The sequence below is a fragment of the Emydura macquarii genome, unplaced genomic scaffold (genome assembly GCF_026122565.2).
Source record: "Emydura macquarii macquarii isolate MOO-44397 ecotype Brisbane River unplaced genomic scaffold, CSIRO-AGI_Emac_v2 contig_3603, whole genome shotgun sequence".
In the NCBI taxonomy this organism is placed as follows: domain Eukaryota; kingdom Metazoa; phylum Chordata; order Testudines; family Chelidae; genus Emydura; species Emydura macquarii.
This window is the reverse complement of record NW_027133740.1, coordinates 87,792-110,345: the sequence shown is the minus strand read 5'-3', so window position 1 is coordinate 110,345 and position 22,554 is coordinate 87,792. Positions and strand designations below refer to the sequence as shown.

At 45.5% G+C, this 22,554-nt stretch overlaps 1 protein-coding gene across 4 annotated transcripts in view; it reads left to right on the top strand.

Annotated features, from left to right (window-relative positions):
* Positions 1-17,085, top strand: part of ABCC5 (ATP binding cassette subfamily C member 5) — a 68,480-nt gene extending 51,395 nt beyond the window's left edge. For all 4 annotated transcript variants that reach the window (XM_067536513.1, XM_067536512.1, XM_067536514.1 and 1 more), the window contains 12 exons: positions 2,788-2,934; positions 3,370-3,499; positions 4,344-4,497; positions 4,617-4,745; positions 5,401-5,587; positions 6,505-6,594; positions 8,878-9,067; positions 9,943-10,102; positions 10,961-11,039; positions 11,891-12,004; positions 13,773-13,937; positions 15,504-17,085. In XM_067536513.1, coding sequence (XP_067392614.1) covers positions 2,788-2,934; positions 3,370-3,499; positions 4,344-4,497; positions 4,617-4,745; positions 5,401-5,587; positions 6,505-6,594; positions 8,878-9,067; positions 9,943-10,102; positions 10,961-11,039; positions 11,891-12,004; positions 13,773-13,937; positions 15,504-15,605 — 1,647 coding nt within the window. In that variant the 3' untranslated portion in view covers positions 15,606-17,085. The remainder of the gene's footprint in view (positions 1-2,787; positions 2,935-3,369; positions 3,500-4,343; positions 4,498-4,616; positions 4,746-5,400; positions 5,588-6,504; positions 6,595-8,877; positions 9,068-9,942; positions 10,103-10,960; positions 11,040-11,890; positions 12,005-13,772; positions 13,938-15,503) is intronic.
* Positions 17,086-22,554: the final 5,469 nt, after the last annotated feature.

Below are 22,554 nucleotides of genomic sequence, written 5' to 3'. Positions count from 1 at the left end.
ATATTTTTGTGGAATCAGAAAAATCTCAATGACAAAATGCCTTAGTCTGAAACTCACTGACAGACTGTCTTAGTCTGAAACTGCGATAGAAATGCTAAGTTCAAGTGGAATGTCTTAGCCCTACCATCCACATGCAAATTCGTTAGTCTATGTTGCAGAACTTATCCATCTTGAAGTCCAAACACAGACATCTCCTATCAGATAAGTTAGTACCGTAAGTGTCTGTGTGTGATCCAAGACTTCCTGGCACCAGAAGACCCATTTAGACAGGCTAGCACCTGGAGCACCCCATGGTCTTCTGTAATCACCTTACTTGTGGGTAATAACCTGTTAATCAAACTCTACTATACGATCTATATGTAAATGAATTTAAAACAAACCCATATAAGTCCTTTGTATCTGGTAGCAAGGAGAAGTGCCAGTGATCAGCACAGAGACGTGCTGCCTGGGCTTCCCTATAGCTATAGCTGTTTGTGTGTGTGTCACAAATAAAGCTCTACTCGATCTAACCCTGAAAGAGAAGCTGCGTGATCTCTCTTCCACAACGTTTTAAAATTAGCCATTTGCACACACAAGAAAATGAAACCCATACTACTATTTCAAGCAAAATAAACAACCTACCAAAACTAAGTACACCTTTTTTTCCCTAGCTGATCGAGCCTGTATTTCCATTCCAGTCAAATCAAAACCCAATCATGTATATACTCTCTGAAAACTAAAGACATTTTTAAAGCTGTTTTTGAGGGGCAGGGGGGTGTCACTCTGTGTGTGTGACTGCCGTGCACCCACGTAAGCCAAAGTCTTTGTTAAAGCAACAAAAGCAGTTTGGCGGTTAACTGAAAGAACTGCAAGTTAACACAAAAACAGCACAAAATAAAGCACTGCCAAATAGGGCGGAGGGAAGTGTGTGTGTGTGCGCGCGTGCGTGTGCGTGTGCTGTCTCTTTAAGTCGAGCACTCAGGAGCCTGGACACTTGTTCAGTACGACAGCAGCTGCAGCTCTCATTCCTGAGCTAGAGGCACCAGTACAGACAGGCTCCCTGTCCCCAACCCCAGCTTAGCAGAGACCCACTTGGGCATGGCCACTGCTAGTATTGGGCGAGCTATCCTGGCACCCCACTGACACTCTGACAGCCATGGATCAGCTTCCCAAAGAAGGGGAAACTGCGGCAGTGGCGGCAGCAGGAACTGGGCGGTTGGAGAGTGGTAGCTGCGGGCCAGGTGCCTGGCTCTCGGAGGGGTGGCTAATGCAAATTTTGAGGCCCCCCAGAACTCTCCCCCTCCTCCTTCTCCCCCCTGATAGAGTGGCAGTCTGGAATGCTTTGCTATTAAGAGAAAATAACTGTATTTGAGAAGAGTATTAACAGCCCACCCATGATGCGTGTGCCTGTGTAATAATGAGGAAAAAATGAGAGACTGAAATTGAGTAAGTATCTGGCAAATATGAGGTCAATAAATACATCAAGTGCCATATGTGAAAGAGAGGAGACTGGGGCTCAAATAATCAAATAATTATTAATTATTTTTAGGGAATCTTTGATACTGCAGAAGTACCAGGCAGCTGGAAAACAGCAATTGTAGTCCCAATGTGATTAGTTTGCTAAATGAAATAATTGAGGATCTAAAGTAAGATTCAAAGAAGGTTTGGGGGTTTCTATGGATAACAAGAGTATTCAACATTATAACAGTTAATACAAATGACTTTTGGAAGCAATAAAAACCTCATGCTTCGGGGTTTCAGACCATCTATTAACTTTTAGGGAGTAGGGTGAGATCTTCAACGGGTTGGTAGGGGGTGCAGATTATACCACGTTTCTCTGCTGTGCAGTTCTTGCTCCTTATTTGGAAGAATCTGCTGTTCAATGTTTAAGATAGACAGGATCCTGGACTATATGAACTGAATAACTCTGGATTTTTCAGAAAGCTCCTTGACAAAATTTCCCATGAAACCTTGCTGTTAAACCCCCCAAATACAGCTACAGAGAATAATTAAGGTGACTAAAGAACTAATACAGAAGAGGGTTGGAGTTTTGTGTGTGCATTTCATGGAAATTTGAAGAGTGGTCTTTATTTTAATCAGTATGCTCTAATATTGTATTAATGACTGAGACAAGGCTGTAACATGTAAAAGTCATTTCATTTACTGAAGATAATAAAATGGGGGAATGGAGCTACAACTGAAATGCCACATGCCTAAGCATACACTGATGCACTTGGGTAGAAACAAGACCCAAGCAACCTATAGTTAAACACCACTGAATTAGTTAACAGTAGAGAGAAAGATCTGGGTATATTGATAGACCTGATTTATAGATTACTGCAGCTGTGCTCTGGACAGAGTATTTAAAGATTAAAGGGATGTTGGCTTAAGTCAGGAGAGGTGGATCATCTTGTGTTCATACAGTGCCTTGCATAATGGGACACTGATCCTGACTGGGGCATGGCTGGAATGGGTTTGTAACTGAGGTGGGTATGTAGGCAGACAGTGGCTCTGTAGCTGGGTTAGGTAAAAGGATCTAGGCTTTCTACTTGAGAATAGCAGGCTTTCTTTTTTGGGGTGTGTGAAAGAGGACTTGGATTTCTCCTCTGTCAGTCCAGATTGCCCATGGTTTTTTTCCATGCAAAATTTAAAATAAAAAAAAACAAAACTTTCTTTAGAAGAGAGCCGTTTTAAAAAATACATAGGGTAGAGAAAGGAGATGGTCACCAAATTGCCCCAGGCATAGTGATCCTATGGCCTGCTCTTGTCTTATACAACCATGTAATCGGGATTTTGGATTTCACACAGAACACCACCGAGATGTTGGGAAATCAAACTGTTGTGAACAACAGCATGAAAGATAACCCTCACATGCGCTACTATGCCGGCATCTATGCGCTCTCTATGGGAGTCATGTTGATTCTGAAAGCTGTCCGTGGGGTTGTCTTTGTCAAGGTATGCATCAAGGCCAGTTGTGTTTTTCCCCCTCTGTTTCTGCATGGCTGGGGCCTCTGACATTCTGATTCTCTCCTCTTTGATATTACTGTGAGGAGGCTGCCTTCAGCTCCCAAGAAAGACTTCCTGAATTTGGGCCAGTCCAAACATGAGTTGGAAAGTTGCAGTCAACCCATCTCTTGGGGCTAGTACCTTCTTCACTGTTTAAAGCCTTTTTTGGATCATTATCTTCCTTTCACTGCATGGCAGCACAGACTCTGTAGCGGCCTTCAAGACTGCAAGAGCAGAGATTTGCTTTTGGGTCGTAGCTGTTGCAAGATTTGGCCCTTTGGGCACAGTAGGCCAGCTGAGTTGTTTGGTGGCAGGTGTAATGTGATGATGGCATGGCCAGGCATCCCTACAGAGCCCCAGTAATCTTCTTTGCTGCATTACCAGGGGACACTTAGGGCCTCCTCCAGGCTCCATGATGAGCTCTTCCGAAGGATTCTTCGCAGCCCCATGAAGTTCTTTGACACTACACCCACTGGGCGGATTCTCAACAGGTTCTCCAAAGATATGGATGAAGGTATGTCCCTTTCTGTCTGCCATAATACAGCACGGTTTGTGTTCAGACTTCCCAGTTAACTCACTTGTGCATGCTAATCACAGCTGCAGACATGAAGATAACCTGAAAGAGTCTCTGTAGACGTTACAAGCCTTGGTGCACATGGCATATTTGAAGTAGACAAATCAATAATTGGGCCTGCTATAGGCTGTCTCCTATGAGTGGAAAGCCCCAAATCAGACCAGTTCAAAAAGAAATATAGCAAACCAATTTCATACCTAAAACTGATGCACCTGGGCTCCCACCAGTCAGTGCTGAGTTACTTCTGGTAAGTAACCCACAAGATTCCTAGGAAGAAATAGATTTTATTGCAGCGTTTCTTGGGTATGTGTTCATCCCCAAAAAACCGAACATTCACTTCTCTGTGCACCAGAAGCTCTTAAATTGTTTTGGAAGGAAGGAAGCTGGCAGGAGCTGAAGGCTTAACCCTGCCCTATGTAGTAAGATTGGTACTGGGAACTTCAGTCAAGTCCTGATGCTGCAGGTTGCTACCAGACCTGCCACCTTATTGTTCCCATCCAAGCTTTCTTGATACCATTTTATGGCAAGTTAAGAGCAAAGAGCTTAATGGCCAGTGCTGCAGCAGTGACCTTGGTGCTGGCAGTGGGGAGAGCAATTTAGGAAGATAACTAGCATTTTAGAAGACAAAAACACTTATTAAAGTGCAAGACTTTATATCTAAAGAAGTCTTGGAAACCATTATCCCTGAAAGTGGTATGACGTTGCAGAAGCTGGACTGAACTGCTTTATTTAGGTTATTTGGTTCCCTGTTCCCAAGACCTCCCTCTTTCTTCTTCTTTTCCAGTTGATGTCCGTTTACCATTTCAAGCTGAAATGTTCATCCAGAATGTCATCCTGGTGTTCTTCTGTGCAGGGGTGATTGCTTGGGTCTTCCCCTGGTTTCTGGTAGCAGTAGGGCCTCTCATTGTCCTCTTCACAATCCTGCATGTTGTGTCTAGGTAAGCTCACCAGTCACCTCTCTCCCTTAAGTTAATTGGGCAAGGTGTTCTCCAAGCTGGTCTACTGAAGTACGGACGGTTGCGTGCATCCCTCAGTGCTGCTCCTTCCTCTCTTCCAGAGTCTTTATTCGTGAGCTGAAACGTCTGGACAACATCACACAGTCTCCATTCCTGTCTCACATTACGTCTAGTATACAGGGTCTCTCTACGATTCACGCCTACAACAAAGGGCAGGAATTCCTGCACAGGTTAGTACAGCACTCAGCCTGCAAGTCTTTAGCAAGGGACAGGACTGGTATGAACCAGTGTTTCAGGACCTGAAAAACTGGCAGGTGATCCTCTGAGCCCTTCAAAGCCATTTTTCATTAATTGTATTTCCTTGGCTACACAGAGCAGGAACTAAAAATCAGATGCTAATATCTGTTTTAATCAACTAGTGCTGTTCAGTCCTATTAATGGGCTATGATATCTCTTAAAATAATACCTACGTGCTCAGTGTTCTGAGGCACTGTAGGTTTTATGGGGTTAGTAGCTTGTAGCTGTTGTATTTCTCCTGGAAGATTCTGCCCAGTTTATGGGGAAAGGAGTTGCTATAATATTAGTGGATGCTGAGACATCCCTTGTCGTTTGTTGTTGTTTATGTCAGCTTGTTTTTGGCTTGAGAACCACAAAGATGAGCAGATCTCTCATGCGATTTAGGAGCCAGAGGATAAAAGGTGTGTATTTCCGAATCCCTTTCCCCTTGACCTCATTTGGAGACTGTTCTGCATGAGAGGCAAGAACCGGGACCAGTCCATCCAGATGAGTTCTGATATCTCGTGCAGCAGTAGCAAAAGTGGCATCATTAACAAAGTTTCAAAGAGGTGCAACTGACCTCCAAATCTCTCCCTTATCTGCTTCCAGGTATCAAGAGCTGTTGGATGATAATCAAGCACCATTTTACTTGTTCAGCTGTGCAATGCGCTGGCTGGCCATACGACTAGATGTTATCAGCATTGCCCTCATCACAACCACCGGCCTGATGATTGTCTTAATGCATGGCCAGATTCCTCCTGCCTATGCTGGGCTCGCCATCTCTTATGCTGTCCAGGTGAGGTGCTGTCCGTGTCTGTATTCTAGAATCTGTCTGAATCTCTAACTGCGGTGTATCTTGGTGTAAGTAAAGATAATATTCCATTGAAAAGTTTGCTTAATGTAGTGTTGTGGAAGAAGACAGAGAGACTGATGGTTCTGTTAATAATGGAGCAAGAGCGATCAAGGATTAGGGCCTTTCCTAGGGTTTAGGGACAGGCTCAGAGGAGTCATGTGCCTGAGATTGTTGTTCTTGGTAGCTGAATTTCTCTCTCTTAATGTTCAAGTGGAAGCTGTTTTGGGCATTCAATAGAATATTTCACGTTTTGCTTTCCTGGGTATTTCTAGAGAATTAACGTGCACGTTAGCCAATCCGATGGCTTGAGGAGATGTGTTACTGTGTCTTTAGTTTACAGTAGTAGTTTATACTTGGAATACATGGAGGTTAGTTCCTTTGTTGGGCTTTTTATGCCCCCTTGTTGTAATAGGGTGAAACTACAAAATGAAGAGCTTAGTATTATGCAGTGTTGTTGTAGCTGTGTTAGTCCCAGGATATTTAGAGAAACAAAGTGGAGGAGATAGTATCTTTTATTGGACCAACTTCTGTTGGTGAAAGAGACAAACTCTCGAGCTTACATAGCTGTTGTTATTGGACAACAGAAGTTGGGCCAATAAGAGAATAGTATTAACATTTTAAGCACATTGCCATCAGAAACTTACTCAGTCACTTTGCTGATTTTTCAGGTGATCCACAGACAATAAAGAATTAGTGATTTGAATTGTAAGCCTTCTAAAGTAGGGTTATTTTGCATCAAGACATCCAAGTTCCATGGGGGTATTGATTAGGAAAAACTCTTAGGTATGTTAAGAATAAACAAATCCAATAGCATTCTGTGAAATGAATAGTTCAATTCTTGTCTCTTCCCCCCTTCCCAGTTAACAGGGTTATTCCAGTTTACAGTCAGACTGGCCTCAGAAACAGAAGCTCGCTTCACTTCAGTGGAGAGGATTGATCACTACATCAAGGTAAGGGATCAATTCACCTTCTCACTCTTTCTTTGCAATTCTTTGTTGCTGTTGATGCTCTTGACGTGAGAGGAGGGAGTGCTGGCCTGTATCTGCATTGGCACCTGCTTTAGAACAGGAAATAAGGACCTGCTCCTGCAAACATGCACATGCTTAAAATAGACTTAAGGCTAGTGGTGTACTTAGTTAAACACAGACTGAGTGTTTGCAGGACTGGGGCCTCAGAATTCATTTCCTTGATAAATAAACTTGCACGGCTTCTGCCCAGTTGCAGTGAAGCGTGATTAGATGCTGTTTGCAAGAGGTCCTGCAGCAAGAAGAAATGAAATGGGGGGCTGGGAGGGGCTCACCGCAGGAAATCCATCCAATATTTTTTCAGGCTGCTGCATAATACCCATAATGTGGGAAGAGTGCCAGAGAAGCTATACAGTGGGTCTGATGTGGGTTTCCAGGCTAGCCTCTTTTGTCCACAGACACACACCCTTCAGGAGTCCGAGCATGACTTCCTTTATGTGCTGGTTAAGGAGTGATGGAGAAAAGTTGGCCCTGACTGAGTAGGTCAGCAAATCTCTCAGATGATCACCATAGAGGTGTATCTCTGGAAATTCCAGGCCTATACAGGATAGTTTACCCCAGTCTCCTCTAGAGACTGCATGTACTGGGGAAAGAAACATTAGTTTAAGTATGTAGCTACCCAGAGAAACAAAAGGAAACTAGAAATCCGCAGCCATTCGAGGTGAAGCTTTCTACTTGCAGAAGCTGTGGTGACCACACAGGGCATTCCTGCACCTTCCCACCCCTGTGAATGGCCCAGTGTGGCTCTTCCTGAGTGGGGTTTTGTTTGTCATGGCCATGTCTTCAGTGACAAAACCCAGGTCTTTTGCAGGATTTTGTAAAATCACAGTCTGTGTCACCCAGGCTGGCATGTTGTTGAGCAAGACTCCTCCATGATTTCCTGCCCTCTTGGCTCTCTAGATGGACATTGTATCATGAACTTGTTTAAAACTATTTTGATTGTAAAATAAAGGATATTTGTCGTCATTTCCCATCACAGTTTTTGCTGTGTGCCACCCAGGGCTTTCTTCATCTTTGACCACAGCAAACAATGAGCCTCTCAGTTCTTTGTCTTGGGGACGGCTTGGGTGTCTGCGTGCTAGAAATGTGCTGCCAGCAGCTTCTGTGACCCATGAAGCCCTGGGCGTGGCGTCTTTTCTGTGCGCCTATTCAGAATTCTTTTACTAACACCTAGTTCAAGGAAACACAGTACTGCTATATGGAGCAGCACCCCCTTTTGAACACCAATGGATCTGCTGAGTCCACTAGCCAAATCTCTGCTTTCTGGCAAGAAGATGCTCTTGACAGAAATTGGGGAAAGTGGCAATTACTCACACTCTGAAACATACCAAAGAGAAATGTGCCATCTCCTGGATTGGCTCTGATTCTCAATTTTTGTTTTCTGTGGCATGTGATACTAATAACTGGGTGCCAAGTGTAGGAACAAAAGCAAAAGGGCAAGGAGCCAAACTGGCTGGGTTGGTAGATGCAGTGTGGGAGGCACCGCTTGTTTAATTTCACATTTTATCCATTTTGTGTGTCTTGTGTACGCAGATCACACTTGCCCCATGTGCAGAACTAATACATGACCTTGGTACAGCAAATGTGGGCAAATCAGCATTTCTATGGCACTGTGTAGCCTTGTGGTCAAATAGTTATTTGAACATAGTCGCTGTGTCGAGCAGCTCTAAAATCTCCTTGCAGGCTCCCAAGAACATCCTGGTTTCTGTCTATGAACAGTATCTAGTTCTTATTTAGCATTCTCCATCCATAGATCTCAAAGCACTTTTTACAAAGTAAAGCTTGAATTCAGACTAAAACTTCCCATTTTACAGATGGAGAAACTGGGGCCTAGGGAGGGGGAAGTGACTTACCCAAAGTAACACAGCAAACCGTAGCAGAACCAGGAATGGAACTCGGGTCTCTTGAGTCCTGATCTGATGCCTGCCACTAGGCCACATTGCCTTCCTTAAATGCTCATTAAGGTGGCATTTAAAGCAGCATGTGTGTGTGTGGGGGGTCACCCTTTAGTGGGGAAATGCAGAGCACCATGCAATGGGCTTTGTGATCAATTTTCAGGGCACAGCTTCCCTTCCCAGCTTGGCAGGGAGATATGAAGAGGGAAAATCTACAATACAAGGAAACCAACTCCTGTGCAGAACCACAATAAACAGTTTGCATGTTGATGCGTTTTGCTGATTGGAAACTAGATGTTTTTGTTTTTTAAAGACTCTTTCTTTGGAGGCTCCAGCTCGAATTAAGAATAAAACTCCCCCTGTGGACTGGCCCCAAGAAGGCGAAGTTGTCTTTGAAAATGCAGAGATGCGGTACCGAGAGAACCTCCCACTGGTGCTGAAGAGAGTGTCCTTTACCATCAAACCCAAGGAAAAGATTGGCATCGTCGGGCGGACGGGGTCAGGTGAGGAGGAGCTTTAGGTGAAGTTAAATAACTTTACTGGCAGATTTGGGGATATAACTGGTAAGCTCCTGTTGGTGTGAGAGCCTTTGTCCCACCGTGAAGATGCTTCCTTCAGTCTCTGAGCTGAAGGCATTTGAATAGGATAGTAGATGTCCAGCTGAATAAGAATGAGTTACTTACCTTCTGTAACTGGTTCTTCAAAATGCTTTGTTTGTGTAGATCCCACTCACGGCATGCCATGTGCCGTCTGTGTGAACGTGTTCATGAGGCACCTGCACACCTTGAGTGGGGATCCACACTGATGAAGGCTGTAACAAAATATAATTACTCCTCAAAAAATCCTACAAGAGGGAAAACCAGCTACACTGGCCAGCACAGTACTAAGTAACACCTCTTCTATCATCCACGGTTGTTGCCCAGCATGGTCTACATTTGCCTACTCAGTCAGCACATGGCTATCCAACTCTTTCTTTTAATGGCCAAATTCTTCCCCTAAAATATGCTTGTTGCAGTTTTGCTGGGAGTTGTTGGCATGGATGTGGCAGCCAAATTTGGCTCAAAATCTTCTTAAGGAGGCCTGTAATGTGAAAGGTGCTGTTCATTTAAAACCACAGTTGAGTAGGATGATATCAAGTGAATAGTTAAATTTCAGTATTCTTGTTTCTAAATGAGCAGTCAATGTTGCTTAGAATTTTTAAGATGATGAAGCCCAGCCTGGATTAGAACCATCAAAACTGTTGGGAGGCCACTTTGTATCAATATTTTAAAACACTTCTATTCTTTTAAACTATCCCTTAAATACAAGTTCATACTGAGCTGCTGCTGCAACTCCCAGAAACCCTGCCTGACTATTTTTTCCCTGTCTGTCCGTGCAGGGAAGTCCTCACTTGGAATGGCACTCTTTCGTCTTGTTGAACTGTCTGGAGGCTGCATTAAAATTGATGGAGTGAAAATCAATGACATCGGTTTAGCAGATCTGCGCAGCAAACTCTCAATAATCCCTCAGGAGCCTGTTTTATTCAGTGGAACTGTGAGGTTAGTAAGACCATAGATAATGGAGATAGAAAAGGGCCTTTAGATTGACTTGAACCTTGAAAGATTATTTCTGCAGTGTATTGTTCAGTCTAATTTTAAATAACCCAAGCAGTGGGTCCCCTCTCAGTCCAGGGCACTCTAGTTAGTGACTCAATAGCGTAACATTCAGCAGTTCATCTTGACTGATTTCTTCTGTGGCATACCACATCCCTTCTCTTGTTTTCAGTCTCTCATTACATTTTGCACCATATGTGGGTAGCAACAAAGTGAAACTGACTAGATTTCTGATCTGCGAAACAACAGCAAAAGCTTCAGAAATCCAGGTGTCACTGAATTGCCATTTGTTGTTCTGTGTGGTAACTGGTGCAGGATGGTGGTTTGGGAGCAGAAGCTGGGACTTCTGGCATTGGCCTGCCTCCTGCCTTCTATCTGCTTAGTGCAAGAGCCTAGGAGTAGTGTTCTAGTTAGAACACTTCTGACCTTTCATTTTAGTATAACCGTTCTAACAGGGTTTTAAAACTATAGCAGCCTTGTAACACAGAAGAAAGTGCAATCTGAGTTCAGGCTGGGTATTGGTGTAGAGATTCCGAGTTGGGCATGATCGTTGCTTTGTGTCTTACATGAAGCTTCCTCACTTCACATCTCCATTAGATTCTTGCTTCTTAGTGTTTTTTCACCTTTCGTTTTTTGGCAATTATAACCCTTGTGTGCCCAGAGTGTCTGATTTCCATGGTGTGAGTTCTGTTGCTGCAGTGGGTGTATGTGAGCTGTCCATGCTGAAGGGTTAGAACTCCAGTTTTGCCATTCAGTGTGGAACTGCTGAAAGATTCCTGTTACCCTTTCTCCCTCCTCCTCTAGATCAAACTTGGATCCTTTCAACCAGTACAGTGAGGAGCAAATCTGGGATGCCTTGGAAAGGACTCACATGAAGGAGTGTGTAAGTCTGATGTGCAGTGGGAGGAGGCGGATAGAAGAGTATGCTTATGTTAGAGAGAGAACAGAGGTCTTACCTGCGTGTCCAACTCGTAGCCACTGCCCCTTTAAGAACTTGCAGGTGAAGTCTTTCCTTCCTTGCAATCTCTTCTGCTGATGGGAAAGGCTTGCATCACTTTTCTGGCGATGAAGTGGGATGTGTATATGTGCATATAATGAACTCTGAATCTGACAGATGTGCTTGCCATCTTCAGCAATTCTCATTACCACCTCACCTTCAACTCTTTCCTACTCCCTCAGTGGATAGATCATACGGCATTAGGCTGCCTATATGGCTTTAGCATGTAGGAGCTCATACAGCATGGGGCTTGGCTCATGGTTTGCTCTTGGTGGGGGAAGATGTCAGGAGATGGGGTATTCATACTGACATGACGTCTGAATATGCTCTAGGCATCTATGAATGAGACTTGTTCATTCATTTTAAGCTAATGTCACTGCAGGGTTATCTCTGGAAATCATATGGGTGTTCTAGTCTAGCCCTACATATCCTGAATTCTAGTGCAAATTCACAGTAGCAATATCAAATACATGAAGCATTTCAGCCAGACTGACTAGACATTGAAGCGATCAGACATGCTCAGTTAAACAGGTTCTAGTTCTGTGTTCTTTAGTGTGATGTATTTCTTTTGGAAGATGGAGGGGGTGGGAAGCACTTGGATAACATGGTGAGGGGCAGAGGGCCCTGTGTTGAGATTGAATTTGCACAGAAGCAGCGGTGCCACCTGTCTTGTTCATGTGGTGGTGGTGCAACATCTTAGTACGGTGGCCACAAACTTTCCCCTTCTTTTCACCCAGATTGCTCAGCTGCCGATGAAACTGGAATCTGAAGTGATGGAAAATGGAGAAAACTTCTCTGTGGGGGAGAGACAGTTACTGTGCATAGCCAGAGCCTTGTTACGTCGCTGTAAGGTGAGTGTCTGAAGGAGGTCACAGTCACTGCAGCGTGAGAAGTCTATTCTTTGGTCCGAATTCATTTCTGTTGGGGTCAAGGGAATTACACCTGCAATTAGTGTGATCCACAGAACATATGGGGTCAGGAGAATGAGGAAGGCATTGCTTAAGCAGATGACAGTTCTTCAGGATGTCCTACGATCCATAGCTCTCCCAAGTAGTATATCCAGAGATACATTACTTGTCAACAGCTAGAGTCTTGGGCTGCCCTTGTGGCTTAGCATTCGTGCTCTGCTCTGCCCTATTGCATGAGCCCACTAGGTTCCGTCTCCCTCCCTCCCTTTGCTAGTGCTGGCCAAGATTGTTGCAGAGCTGATATTTTACATTGCTCTATTCATCCTGAAGATATCTACGTACTTTGTTTTCAGTGTAAGGATCATTTTGCCTTCAACTGAAATGTAACCCCTGGATATGGAACATGGGACAATTCTGTGCTGGCAAAATTATAAAGATTTTTGTTCCTTCAGGAGAAGAAGCTGAATAACAACTTCAGTGAAAAAAGGGTTTCATGTAGCTCAGAACAGATTAGTCTAAGTGGAACTTGACCAGGACTCAGGGTTACACTGCTTTTTCTTTTTGAAAACTGGCCTTGTAATTGAGTTTTCACATTCTCCGTTTTTATCTCATCCAAAAATGGCTCTTCCATCAGTACAGTACAGTGGACCCCTGCCACCACCAGGCCATCAGATTCAGTGCAAGCTTGCAAGGACCTGTGACCTCAGCTAAGATCCCCACATCTCTCTCTGCAGCACCCTGGGTTTCTCTTGTATCACATTAAATGCCAGTGATGCCCACCTAGCTTAGCCAGTGAGATTTGATGAGCTGCCATTCCAGTAGTATGGTTGTCCGGATCTGAAGGAAAAGGGGCTGTGTTTTGTTCAATAGTGATCCCCTCCAGGGAGCAATATTGACTAACTCCAGAGGGGGGTGGCAATGTGGAACCTTGAGAGAGAGAAAGAAGGAGCAAGGTCCCCTCAGGACTCTGTAGTAGGGGACTAGTGTGTCTTTGAATGGTGTATGGTGTATGAAAACTTGGAAGCAGAGACTAAAGGGAATAATATTATGTGGGTTGCAGTGTTTGAGCTCCTGTCACCATTCTGTGGTAATGAGGGCATGGGCTTGAGCTAAGCAAGGGCTGGATGGTGGGAAAAGGTAAGGAATCGCTTTCTTTCTCAGGCTAGTTGTATGTATAGGCCAGTGAGAGCTGCTACAAGGCAGGCACCAGCATGAATGCTGTTAAAGGAGTGAGCAGTTCCACAGCAGGGTGCTTTTAGTCCCAGACAGCTGACTGATCATTCTAGCCTCCATTCATCCCATCATGCCATCCTCTCTCCAAAGTTCTCCAAAAGCTCTTCCCTTGAGAGCACTGGAGGTGCTTGTTCTATTAGGAATAGTTCACTGGTTAAAGCTCAGATCTGAGATTCAGATGCTGAATGCAAAGCTGAATGAGATTGATGTCTGAGCTCTATGCCACAGCCCCTTCTGTTTCAGGGCCGTGGGACATGCGATCATAAAATGCTCCCGGCAAACGAGGCCAAGGGAGTGACTGTGTCCGAGGCAGTTACACATGGTGCCCTTCTCAAGTGCAAGAGGCATTGTTAGGATTGTCAGTCATCCTCCTTGTCCAGCAGAAGTGTCTTCAGACCACTCTGTGTGTGCGTGCGTCCGTCCTAGGGGGAAGTGGGTTAGCTATAAGGTAACAGCCTGCATTGTGTCTCACTTGCAGATTTTGATACTGGATGAAGCAACAGCTGCTATGGACACAGAGACTGATTTATTGATTCAGGAGACTATCCGGGAGGCATTCGCAGACTGCACTATGCTAACAATTGCTCACCGTCTGCACACTGTACTGGGCTCCGATCGGATCATGGTGCTAACACAAGGACAGGTATCTAGTAGCACTTTGTCTTTTTGACTGGAATTCATGTCAATTGCTTCGGCTCTAGATATAGCCTGTTTTCTGGTGCTGCTTAAATAGCCAAACTGAGCTTGTGAGACACAGTGTGGAAAGCCATGGTGCTTCTGGTTGTATATTCTTTCAGCCCTTTGGCAGTAGTTCTCTGTGTTGGAATAAAGGACTGTTCCATCATTACAGGATCAAAGGGGATGAATTTTCCTTCTCCTGCCTTTCCTCAAAAAAAACACCCACCAAACCATCTAGAACCAGGTGTGTAGGAGCAATCACATCACTTGGAAACGGCAGGTGGATTAATTCCACAGGTGTAAGAGTTGCCTGTGTGTCCATTAGGGTTAAGTGCCATCTGCCCTCGTGTTGTTGTGCAGCCCTACAGTAACAACTGGCCGTGAGAGACAATCCCCAGATTTTCAAATGGGGGCTCTATACAGTAAACTCAAAACATGAGAAAAACACTGAGATCCTAGAAGTCAGAGAAAGAGAGACCCACTGGGTCCCACCAAGTCTGTCTGTCAGAGCTCGTGCAGGGATTGCTCTCTGTTGTACATTCCTATGTTTTGTCCAGTCTCATTTGAAATGTCCCAAGTGACTGGCCCCCCAAGAGACTATTCCACAGCTGGATCAGTCTCACCTTAGGAAACTTTTTTTCCTGAAATTTAGCCTACATTTTTGTAATTTCTCCCCACCCCTCGGTAAGTAATTCCTATCCCTCCTTGACGTTTACACCTTTCAGGTATCTATAGACTGTTACCATGCCATTTATCATGGCCTTGCTGCTGGGGGTCAGAGTTCGCTTTTGCATTGGGGGCAGGTAGGGATCTGGAAGCGCTAACTCTAGCTGGCATGTGGAGCAGTATTGACTACCTGTGGAGCAGGAGCCATGTCCAGCCTTTTAAGGCTAATTTGGTGAAGGCACCAAGAGGCATCCATGCCCTCTGAGTAATCATGTGATCTTATTGTTGCCTTCATCCATTGCTGAGCGTTCTTCATTCCTCCCTCTTTGTCCCGTTCCACTCATTTATGTCAGAACAATGCTCTTTGGGCAGGGACTCTGTTCCTGTGGGACTGGGTGCTTGGGGAAAAAAAATAATGGAAACGCTTGAGGGTGGTAAGAAAATGAAAAGGGAAAGGTAAAAGAAATTTCCCGGTCCTAATAAAACACAATCTAATGTCTTAAAGTGGTTGCCATTAATAGGCTAAAGCCAGATCTACAAAAGGAGGCCTGGATAATGAACCAAGAGACTGTCATCCGTTGTAGTCTTTCTAGTATGCAAGTGGGCATCCATGGAATGATTTAAAAAAAAAAATGCTGGGCAAATAAAGTGTGCCCCCAATCTGGCATTCTGCAGTCTGAGACACCCCAGGAAATGATGTGGGGAGGGAGTCAGATTGGGACCTGGAATATAACTGCCTTGGGCAGGGTCCCAATTGCATTGAGTCTCCTGGTTCATCACTGTGGTGTTGCCAAAACAGAGGGTAAGCTGACCTGTTTTATGCTGAATTTCAATAATGAAAACTGCCCCTCTTGTTTGTTTATAGGTAGTGGAATTCGACACCCCGTCCGGCCTTCTGTCCAACGAGAACTCGCGCTTCTATGCCATGTTTGCTGCTGCAGAGAACAAGGTTGCTGTCAAGGGCTAAAATTCAGGATCAAGTCACTTTAATTTGGAGGGTTCCACTCCCTGCCTGTGGCAGGCCAGCTCCTCCTCCTCTTCCTCCTCATTCTCAAAGCAAATTATTGCCTTTTCATCTTTTAATTTTTAGCACAATGTGTCAAGCTGGAGACTTTTTTAAAATCCTGTAAGAATTCTTCCTGTTTTTATTATATTTATTCCATATTCATTTTACTAAATTGTTTTTGTTACTAAATGCACTCTACAAATGGCTCAGGGAGCCATAGTTATAAATGTATCAGAGGCCTATAATGAAGCTTTATACATGTAGCTATATCTATACATAATTCTGTATATAGCCTATATTTACAGTGGAAATGTAAGCTGTTTATTTTATATTAAAATGAGCACTGTATTAATAACAGTGCATATTCTTTTCTATAATTTTTGTACAGTTTACGGTACTAGAGAGCTGGCTTTGTTATTAGACTGTATCAGACACCATTTTGTCTCTTACAGTTGGTCTTTTCATAGTGCCGGATTTTCTGCGTGTCTGAATGGAAGTAAAGCTTTGCCGTAGTGTCCTTCAGTGTCCCATTGTCGTCGTCCTGCACTGGGGGGAAGGGCTCTGTGGTGTAACTATTGCATCGTAACTGTTGTCAAAGCTGTTTGGAGCATCACTAATGTTCATGGTGGCAGCTGCTGCTGCTTCCCATGACGCTTTCCCAGGGTAGCTTCTTTTTGATCTCCTGGGTGGTTTGGGGAGAAGACCCCTTCTGGGTCACATGAAAGTTCCACAGTTGCTCCGTGTCCGGGTGCAATGATGGGAATGCAGCACTGTCTCTAATGAATCAATGGAGTTTGGCTTAAAATAACTAGACTCTTCCTGCTTCGCTGATCTAACTCGTGATCAGAATCTAAATGTTCATAGAACAACCTATAGTAAAACCATCACTCTCTGAAGTTCAAATCCAAACCCTGGGTTGCTGGCAGTAAAGTCTTTTCTTTCCAGAGCTGCTCCAGCAGAATCCTTTATCTTGAAGCTGCTAATGCTCCTTACAGATTTAGGTTGGTTCTTATTGGCATACGTGACACTCACCCTTCGTGCTGCTCGCTTACACTAAGCTTACACCACATCAGCATTTCCTGTTTCGGTCCTGCACACTTATTACCTTAACAACCCCCTGAAGTCTTCTGCAACTTTGAACAGGTTCCTGCTGATCAGGGTGTGACACTGGAAGGGAGTTATTTTCTTACTGTAAAGAGACCTACCTCAGGTTGCTGAGTCCTGTGTGGTACGTTACCATGATTACTGTACACCATCCCTGTTCTATGGGCCCAGGGGCTCAGGTGGGCACGGTCGCGCCAGTTACAGCCGTGACTTATTGAATGGTCAGCGTTGCATGTCTTTGTCAACTTGGACATTTTGTAGCCTTAGCATGTTTGCAAAATGTCTCGTCGAGGCAAAAATCCGAAAAAGTGAATAAAACTATTTTGGGTTTTGTAAATTCTTGTTGCGTGAAGTTGTTTCTTTTGGGCACATAAATCATGGCTGAGCAGCAGGGACATTGAGGAGAGCCCCACTGCTGAGTAGTTCCCTCTATCGGGAGGTTTTCTCCACAGCTGCATAATGCACCATTCAGGAGCTGGTTTTCCCTTTTAGGACAGACCAGTTTCTTTAAAGTACAGTGGGTTATTTCCATATTTCCTGGTACAGAGTGCTATGTGTGTTAAGTGCTGAGCAGGACAGGGAGCACAGAGAACCCCAGTGGCATTAATGAGATGCTGATGTGAGTACTCCTGCCCTGTAATAGGTGTGAGGCCTGAGAAGGCAGCTGCCCTGTTAGCCTAGACTGGATCCTGCTTCTGTTCAGGTCTCCTCACACACCCATCCTCTACCCACACTGCCTCTTGTGTTTCCTGTAGTGTCACATGGATTTGTAGGATTTAGGCCTGAATATAATAGCAAAGAATCTGATGCTCACAGGTCAGCTGCCACTACCACAGAGAAACCACAGAAGTAGCAAAGTTGTCTGGGTGTTGGCCTGCAGATGAGCAGTACGTGGAGCATCATTTGCTTCTAGTTGTCCCTCAAACTTGCCACAAGCAGTAACTTGCACAATCCTAACTCAGGCTGGGCAACTAGGAACGGAGATAGCCAATGCAGTGCTTTCCATTGGTCTGTGTTATGCTCAGAGAACAGAGGGGACCTCTGCAATGGATCTGCTGCTCTGCGGGAGAGGGTGAGTAGTAGGTGTCTCTCCCACAAGCACTTTTGGTTAGCGGGAGGAGCAGCTGTTTGAACAAGAACTTGGGGAGAAGGGGACACTCAGCATATGGGGGAGAGATCTAGGAGGTATGAGGAAGCAGCTGATGTGAGGGGTACTGGTGAACAGCCATATCAAATAGGAGAGGCAGGAAGTAAGGGCTTGATCATGGCAAATGGAGGAAGATGAGAAACCAGAGAGAAGGAAAAGGAAGTGGTGGTAGAGTGACAAGATAGAGACTGGAACTGGATAAGGAAGACTGATCCAGCCTGTGATAAAGAGCCTCACATCTCACCCCCTCTTCTCCGCAGGAGCTGAGTCAGGCATTGGGAAGTACCAAATCCATAGATGGACAATACTAAGCTGGGCGGGGTTGCAAGTACTTTGGAGAAGGGGATTAGAATTCAAAATGATCTTGACAAACTGGAGAAATGATCTGAGATAGAGAGGATGAAATTCAATAAGGACAAAGGGGAAGTGCTCCACTTAGGAAGGAATAATTAATTGCACAAATAAAAAATGGGAAATGACTGCCTAGGAAGAAGTCCTGTGGAAAGGGATCTGGGGGTTACATTGGATCACAAACTAAATCAATCAATCCTAGAACACTTGCAAAAAAGGCAAACATGCTGGAATGTATTGGCAGGAGTGTTGTAAACAAGACACGAGAAGTAATTCTTTTCATTTGCTCAGCACTGGAATATTGTGTCTGGTTCTGGGTACCACTTTGGGAAAGGTGTGGATAGATTGGAGACAGTCCGGAGGAGAACAACAAAAATGAGTGAAGGGCTAGAAAACATGACCTACGAGGAAAGACTGAAAACATTGGGTTCACATAGGCTTTAGCACTGGTGTGTGGGTTGGGGAAGGGCTGTGTTGGCTCATTTTAAGACCAATTTACTCTGTTTAAAACCCTCTGCAGTCACCCCAGGGGTCAGAAGCCTTCTCACTAGTTATTCTTTGAACCAGATACACTCCCTACTTTATTACTTCTAGTCTTATCACTCATTATTTTCAAGGCCTTCCAACTTGCTAGTAGGGCCTTTCTTTACAACACAGATACATTTCCTCAATCAAATTTACAATAACTTTTAATTGGAGACTTATCCTACAGATGATCTATATAATACTTAGTCCTGGACTAGAAGACCTGTTGAGGTCCCTACCAGCCCTACATTTCTATGGTTCTGTGAAGGCTAAATTGCCGGCCGTGAGGGAGGAAACTTTAGCAGGTGGCCTGCCTAGGGTTGGGGTTAAACCTGCAGCAAATCCCTCTTCCCTCAATTTGTTCCTCCCAATCGCAGTTTGGTCAGTTGGAATTAGCAGCAGTGTCCACAACTGCCTATAACTTGTGGCCCAGGCATTGTTGGCCTACTGGACCTTAATCAGCGTACTGCAAGCTTTCAATATTTCACTAGGAATGTGCACATGTATCTCATACTTCTGCACAGCCGGGGCTGTGGGTAAAAGTCTCTGCTCTGGTTGTGGCAGAATGGTTTCCAGAGGGAAACGTTCTGCCCAGGGCAATGTTTAGTCTGCTAATTTACACCTGTCTAAGGGGCACCAAGGTGCCCCCTCTTCACACACATGCCTACCCCATATGATTTGCTTTTGTCTTGGCCGTTGGACACAAAGTAAGGCCTGGCCCAGGGCCCCAAGAATGAGTGCTCTAGGGTGGGTGGAGAATACTGAGGTTTTGAATCAGAATGAAATATCTCAATCCATGAGGCAGTCTCACGAGGAAGTGACTGATTTTTTGCCGGGATTTGGATTGGGCTCTAGGGTCCAGGTCAGGAATGTTCCATATGACTGTACCATGGAGACAGTTTTGTCTGCATGGGGCAGGAGGAGGAGATATATTACTAAGAGAAGTTCCTATAGAATTTGAGTGACTATCTTCAGTGAGATCCTGCCCAAAAGTGGAAGAGAGAGAACATCATGCCTCAAGGCACACTGAGCAATGTGTGCAGACACACGACTTGGGACACGATGTAAAATCAAATATTCACTTAATTGTATCTGCCTGTGGGATTCAATTGTGGTCCCCCTGCCTCCATTGTCCTCTTCAAGCTGGAGTGAATGCTATTGGTCCTGATGAACTACAATAATCCTCAGAATAACTCTTTGTAGAGCAGGAATGTGCTACTGAAAATGCCTGCACATCTGATCAACCTGGTTGAATCAGGAGGGAGTGGACGCTTTCCACTTGCTTTGATTTTTGATTGAGGCGGGAGACTTTTTTTTTTTAAATTCCACTGGAGTTAATCTCTGTCTACACCAGCATAACCGAGATCTCAATTTGCACTTTTGATGGAGCTGAGTGGACCCAGCCATTGATGGAGAAGGTCACACATGGTCAGGCACATTGGGCCAGTGGCTGTGATTAGCACGTCAGTCCCACTCTGCCTGGGCAAAGGGAGCTGCTCTACAAAGAGAGCTGGCAGACCCAGACTCCAATGGGAACACGTTGGGGGAAAGGGGAGGGGAGGGAGAGGATAGGAATGGTCTGCAGTAGGTGAAGTGTACGGCTAAGATGAAAGTAAGATGATATTTGAGGGAAAGAAGAGGTAAGAAGTACAGAAAAGGTTGAATGTAAGTGTAAAAAATGAGGGTAGAAAGGATGGGAGGAAAGAAAAAAGCCCCCTCCAGGCACAACAGGAGCGGGAAACGCTGCTGCTTGAGACTTCAAAAAGGACCTGGTCCCTGATCTAGGAAAAGACCAGGCAGTTGTGCTCCCCTCTGCAGCCAAAGAGCTGGACTTTCTTATGTGTTTGTTTGTATTTAATGATCTACCGAGACCACAAGTCTCAGATTCTTTGATGAAGAGTGGCTTGGAGTCGTTCAACCAAATCCATATTTTGGACAGTTCTTGAAAATATGCGGTTTTGTCCCACCCTGAGCGTAACTGCCTGGTTCGGGTCACACCAGTGAGCTACAGTCAGGGCTCCTGCCTTCAGTTCCTCAGCAGAAAGAAAGATGGAGATCCAGGGAGAACTCCGCCAGAAGATGCAGCTGGGACTACCAGCTCTGGAGGTTTCTGCCAACCCTGCTGCCACCTGCAGAATATTAGTCAATCTTACCCAAAAGAAGATGCCTGGGCCAGCTGTGGAGACTGTCATCACAAAGCAGCATTAGCCAGGTTCAGCTCTAGTACCACCCAGGGATCCCAGCTAAACCAACTTGCTGAACAGAGGTGCCCTCTGCATAATGAGGAGTGGCCAGCACAGGGTCAGAGACAGGTTTCCTGTACACCAGGGGTGTGGAATGTCCGGTCTGCGGGCCATATAAGGCCCGCAAAATCATTTGGTCCGGCCCGCGGGACCATTTGGTCCGGCCCTGGTGGTGGTGGGGAATTCGGCGGCAGTGGGGAATTCAGTGGCGGCGGGGGGGGGGAAATTCAGCGGTGGCACGGTTTCGCAGTGGCGGGGTTCCGTGTGTGGGGGGGCAGTGCCTGCCGCCGTTTGCCCCTTTTCGGCGGCGGACACTCAGCCGTCTTCCGCGTACCACCATCAGGCCCTTCGCAGAAAAAAGGTTCCCCACCCCTGCTGTACACCATCCCTAAAGAGGTGGGCCTCAGGCTTTGAGGGATCTATTTAGATTTAGATCCAGCAAACCTCCCTCTTTCACCTCCCCCACCAAAAACGTTTCTATTCAGAGAGACAGAAACAAGGGATTGGATGATGTAGGAGAAGCTTGTTACTTCTTGGTTCAAAGTGGTTCCTACCCCTTTCCCGGCCTGTGGCAGTAGCATCCATGTTCTCCTATAACCAGAAAGAGAGTTTTGAGGAAAACAAAGGGTTCAAAATTGGCGCTAATCAAGGCTAACTGTCCATCCCATCCACTCCATGCTTCAATATTGCTGCAGGGGGCGGTGGTGGGGGTGACCAGAAAGAAATGTAGCCACCCCTCCGCCCCACACACACCTACATCAAAGGTAACAAGTTTCCATCACAGCCGCAGCACAGAGGGTAACCAGATTTTGAAAATTAAACAGGGCCTGTTTTCTTAATACGGAGGGGGTTGGGCAGGTGATGGGCACTTATCACTGTGCCTGGGAAGGGAGGATAGCTACATTTCTATCTGCCCTGCATACATACCAGCAAAACTGTGTCCCCCTCGCTTAACTTCAAGAAAGCCGAGGGGGTGGAAGGGCTAGGAAGAGAGCCATGGAGATCAGCAATGTTACTGTACCCTGGCAAGACAGAGGCTGCGAATTTGAAACTGGATGATTTGGGTCAAAGAGATCAAAGGTTCCCGGGGCCCTGTCACAATTCCAAGTGGGCAGTGGCTGCATGTCCATCTAGAGGCAGCCCTGCCCCCTTCATGGAGTTCAGTCAATGCTACTCGATGCTCCACTCTCGAGTAGGCTCCCTCTCCTGCTACACAGGAAGCTAGCGCCAGGCTCTCTGCATCCACCACAAACCTTGAGCATTGCACTGGCTCCCAATGCTCCGTCCTGCTGCTACCACGCTGGTCTCCCACCCTACCTGCCCGTGCTGCTGTGACCATGGGATTTGAACTGCGGCGCTGCCATTTTACACGCCCAAACAGCCCAGGAGGAACACCAGCAGGGATAGGGGGAACCAGGGCTGGTGGTGGCAGCAGTTTGGAGTGGTGATGGATCTGTTTGAACTGGGACAGTTGGGAAGAGCAGTTGGACCTTGGCTGGTGCGAACAGCTGGTCAGGAAGTAGTTTAAACCCATGGGAGG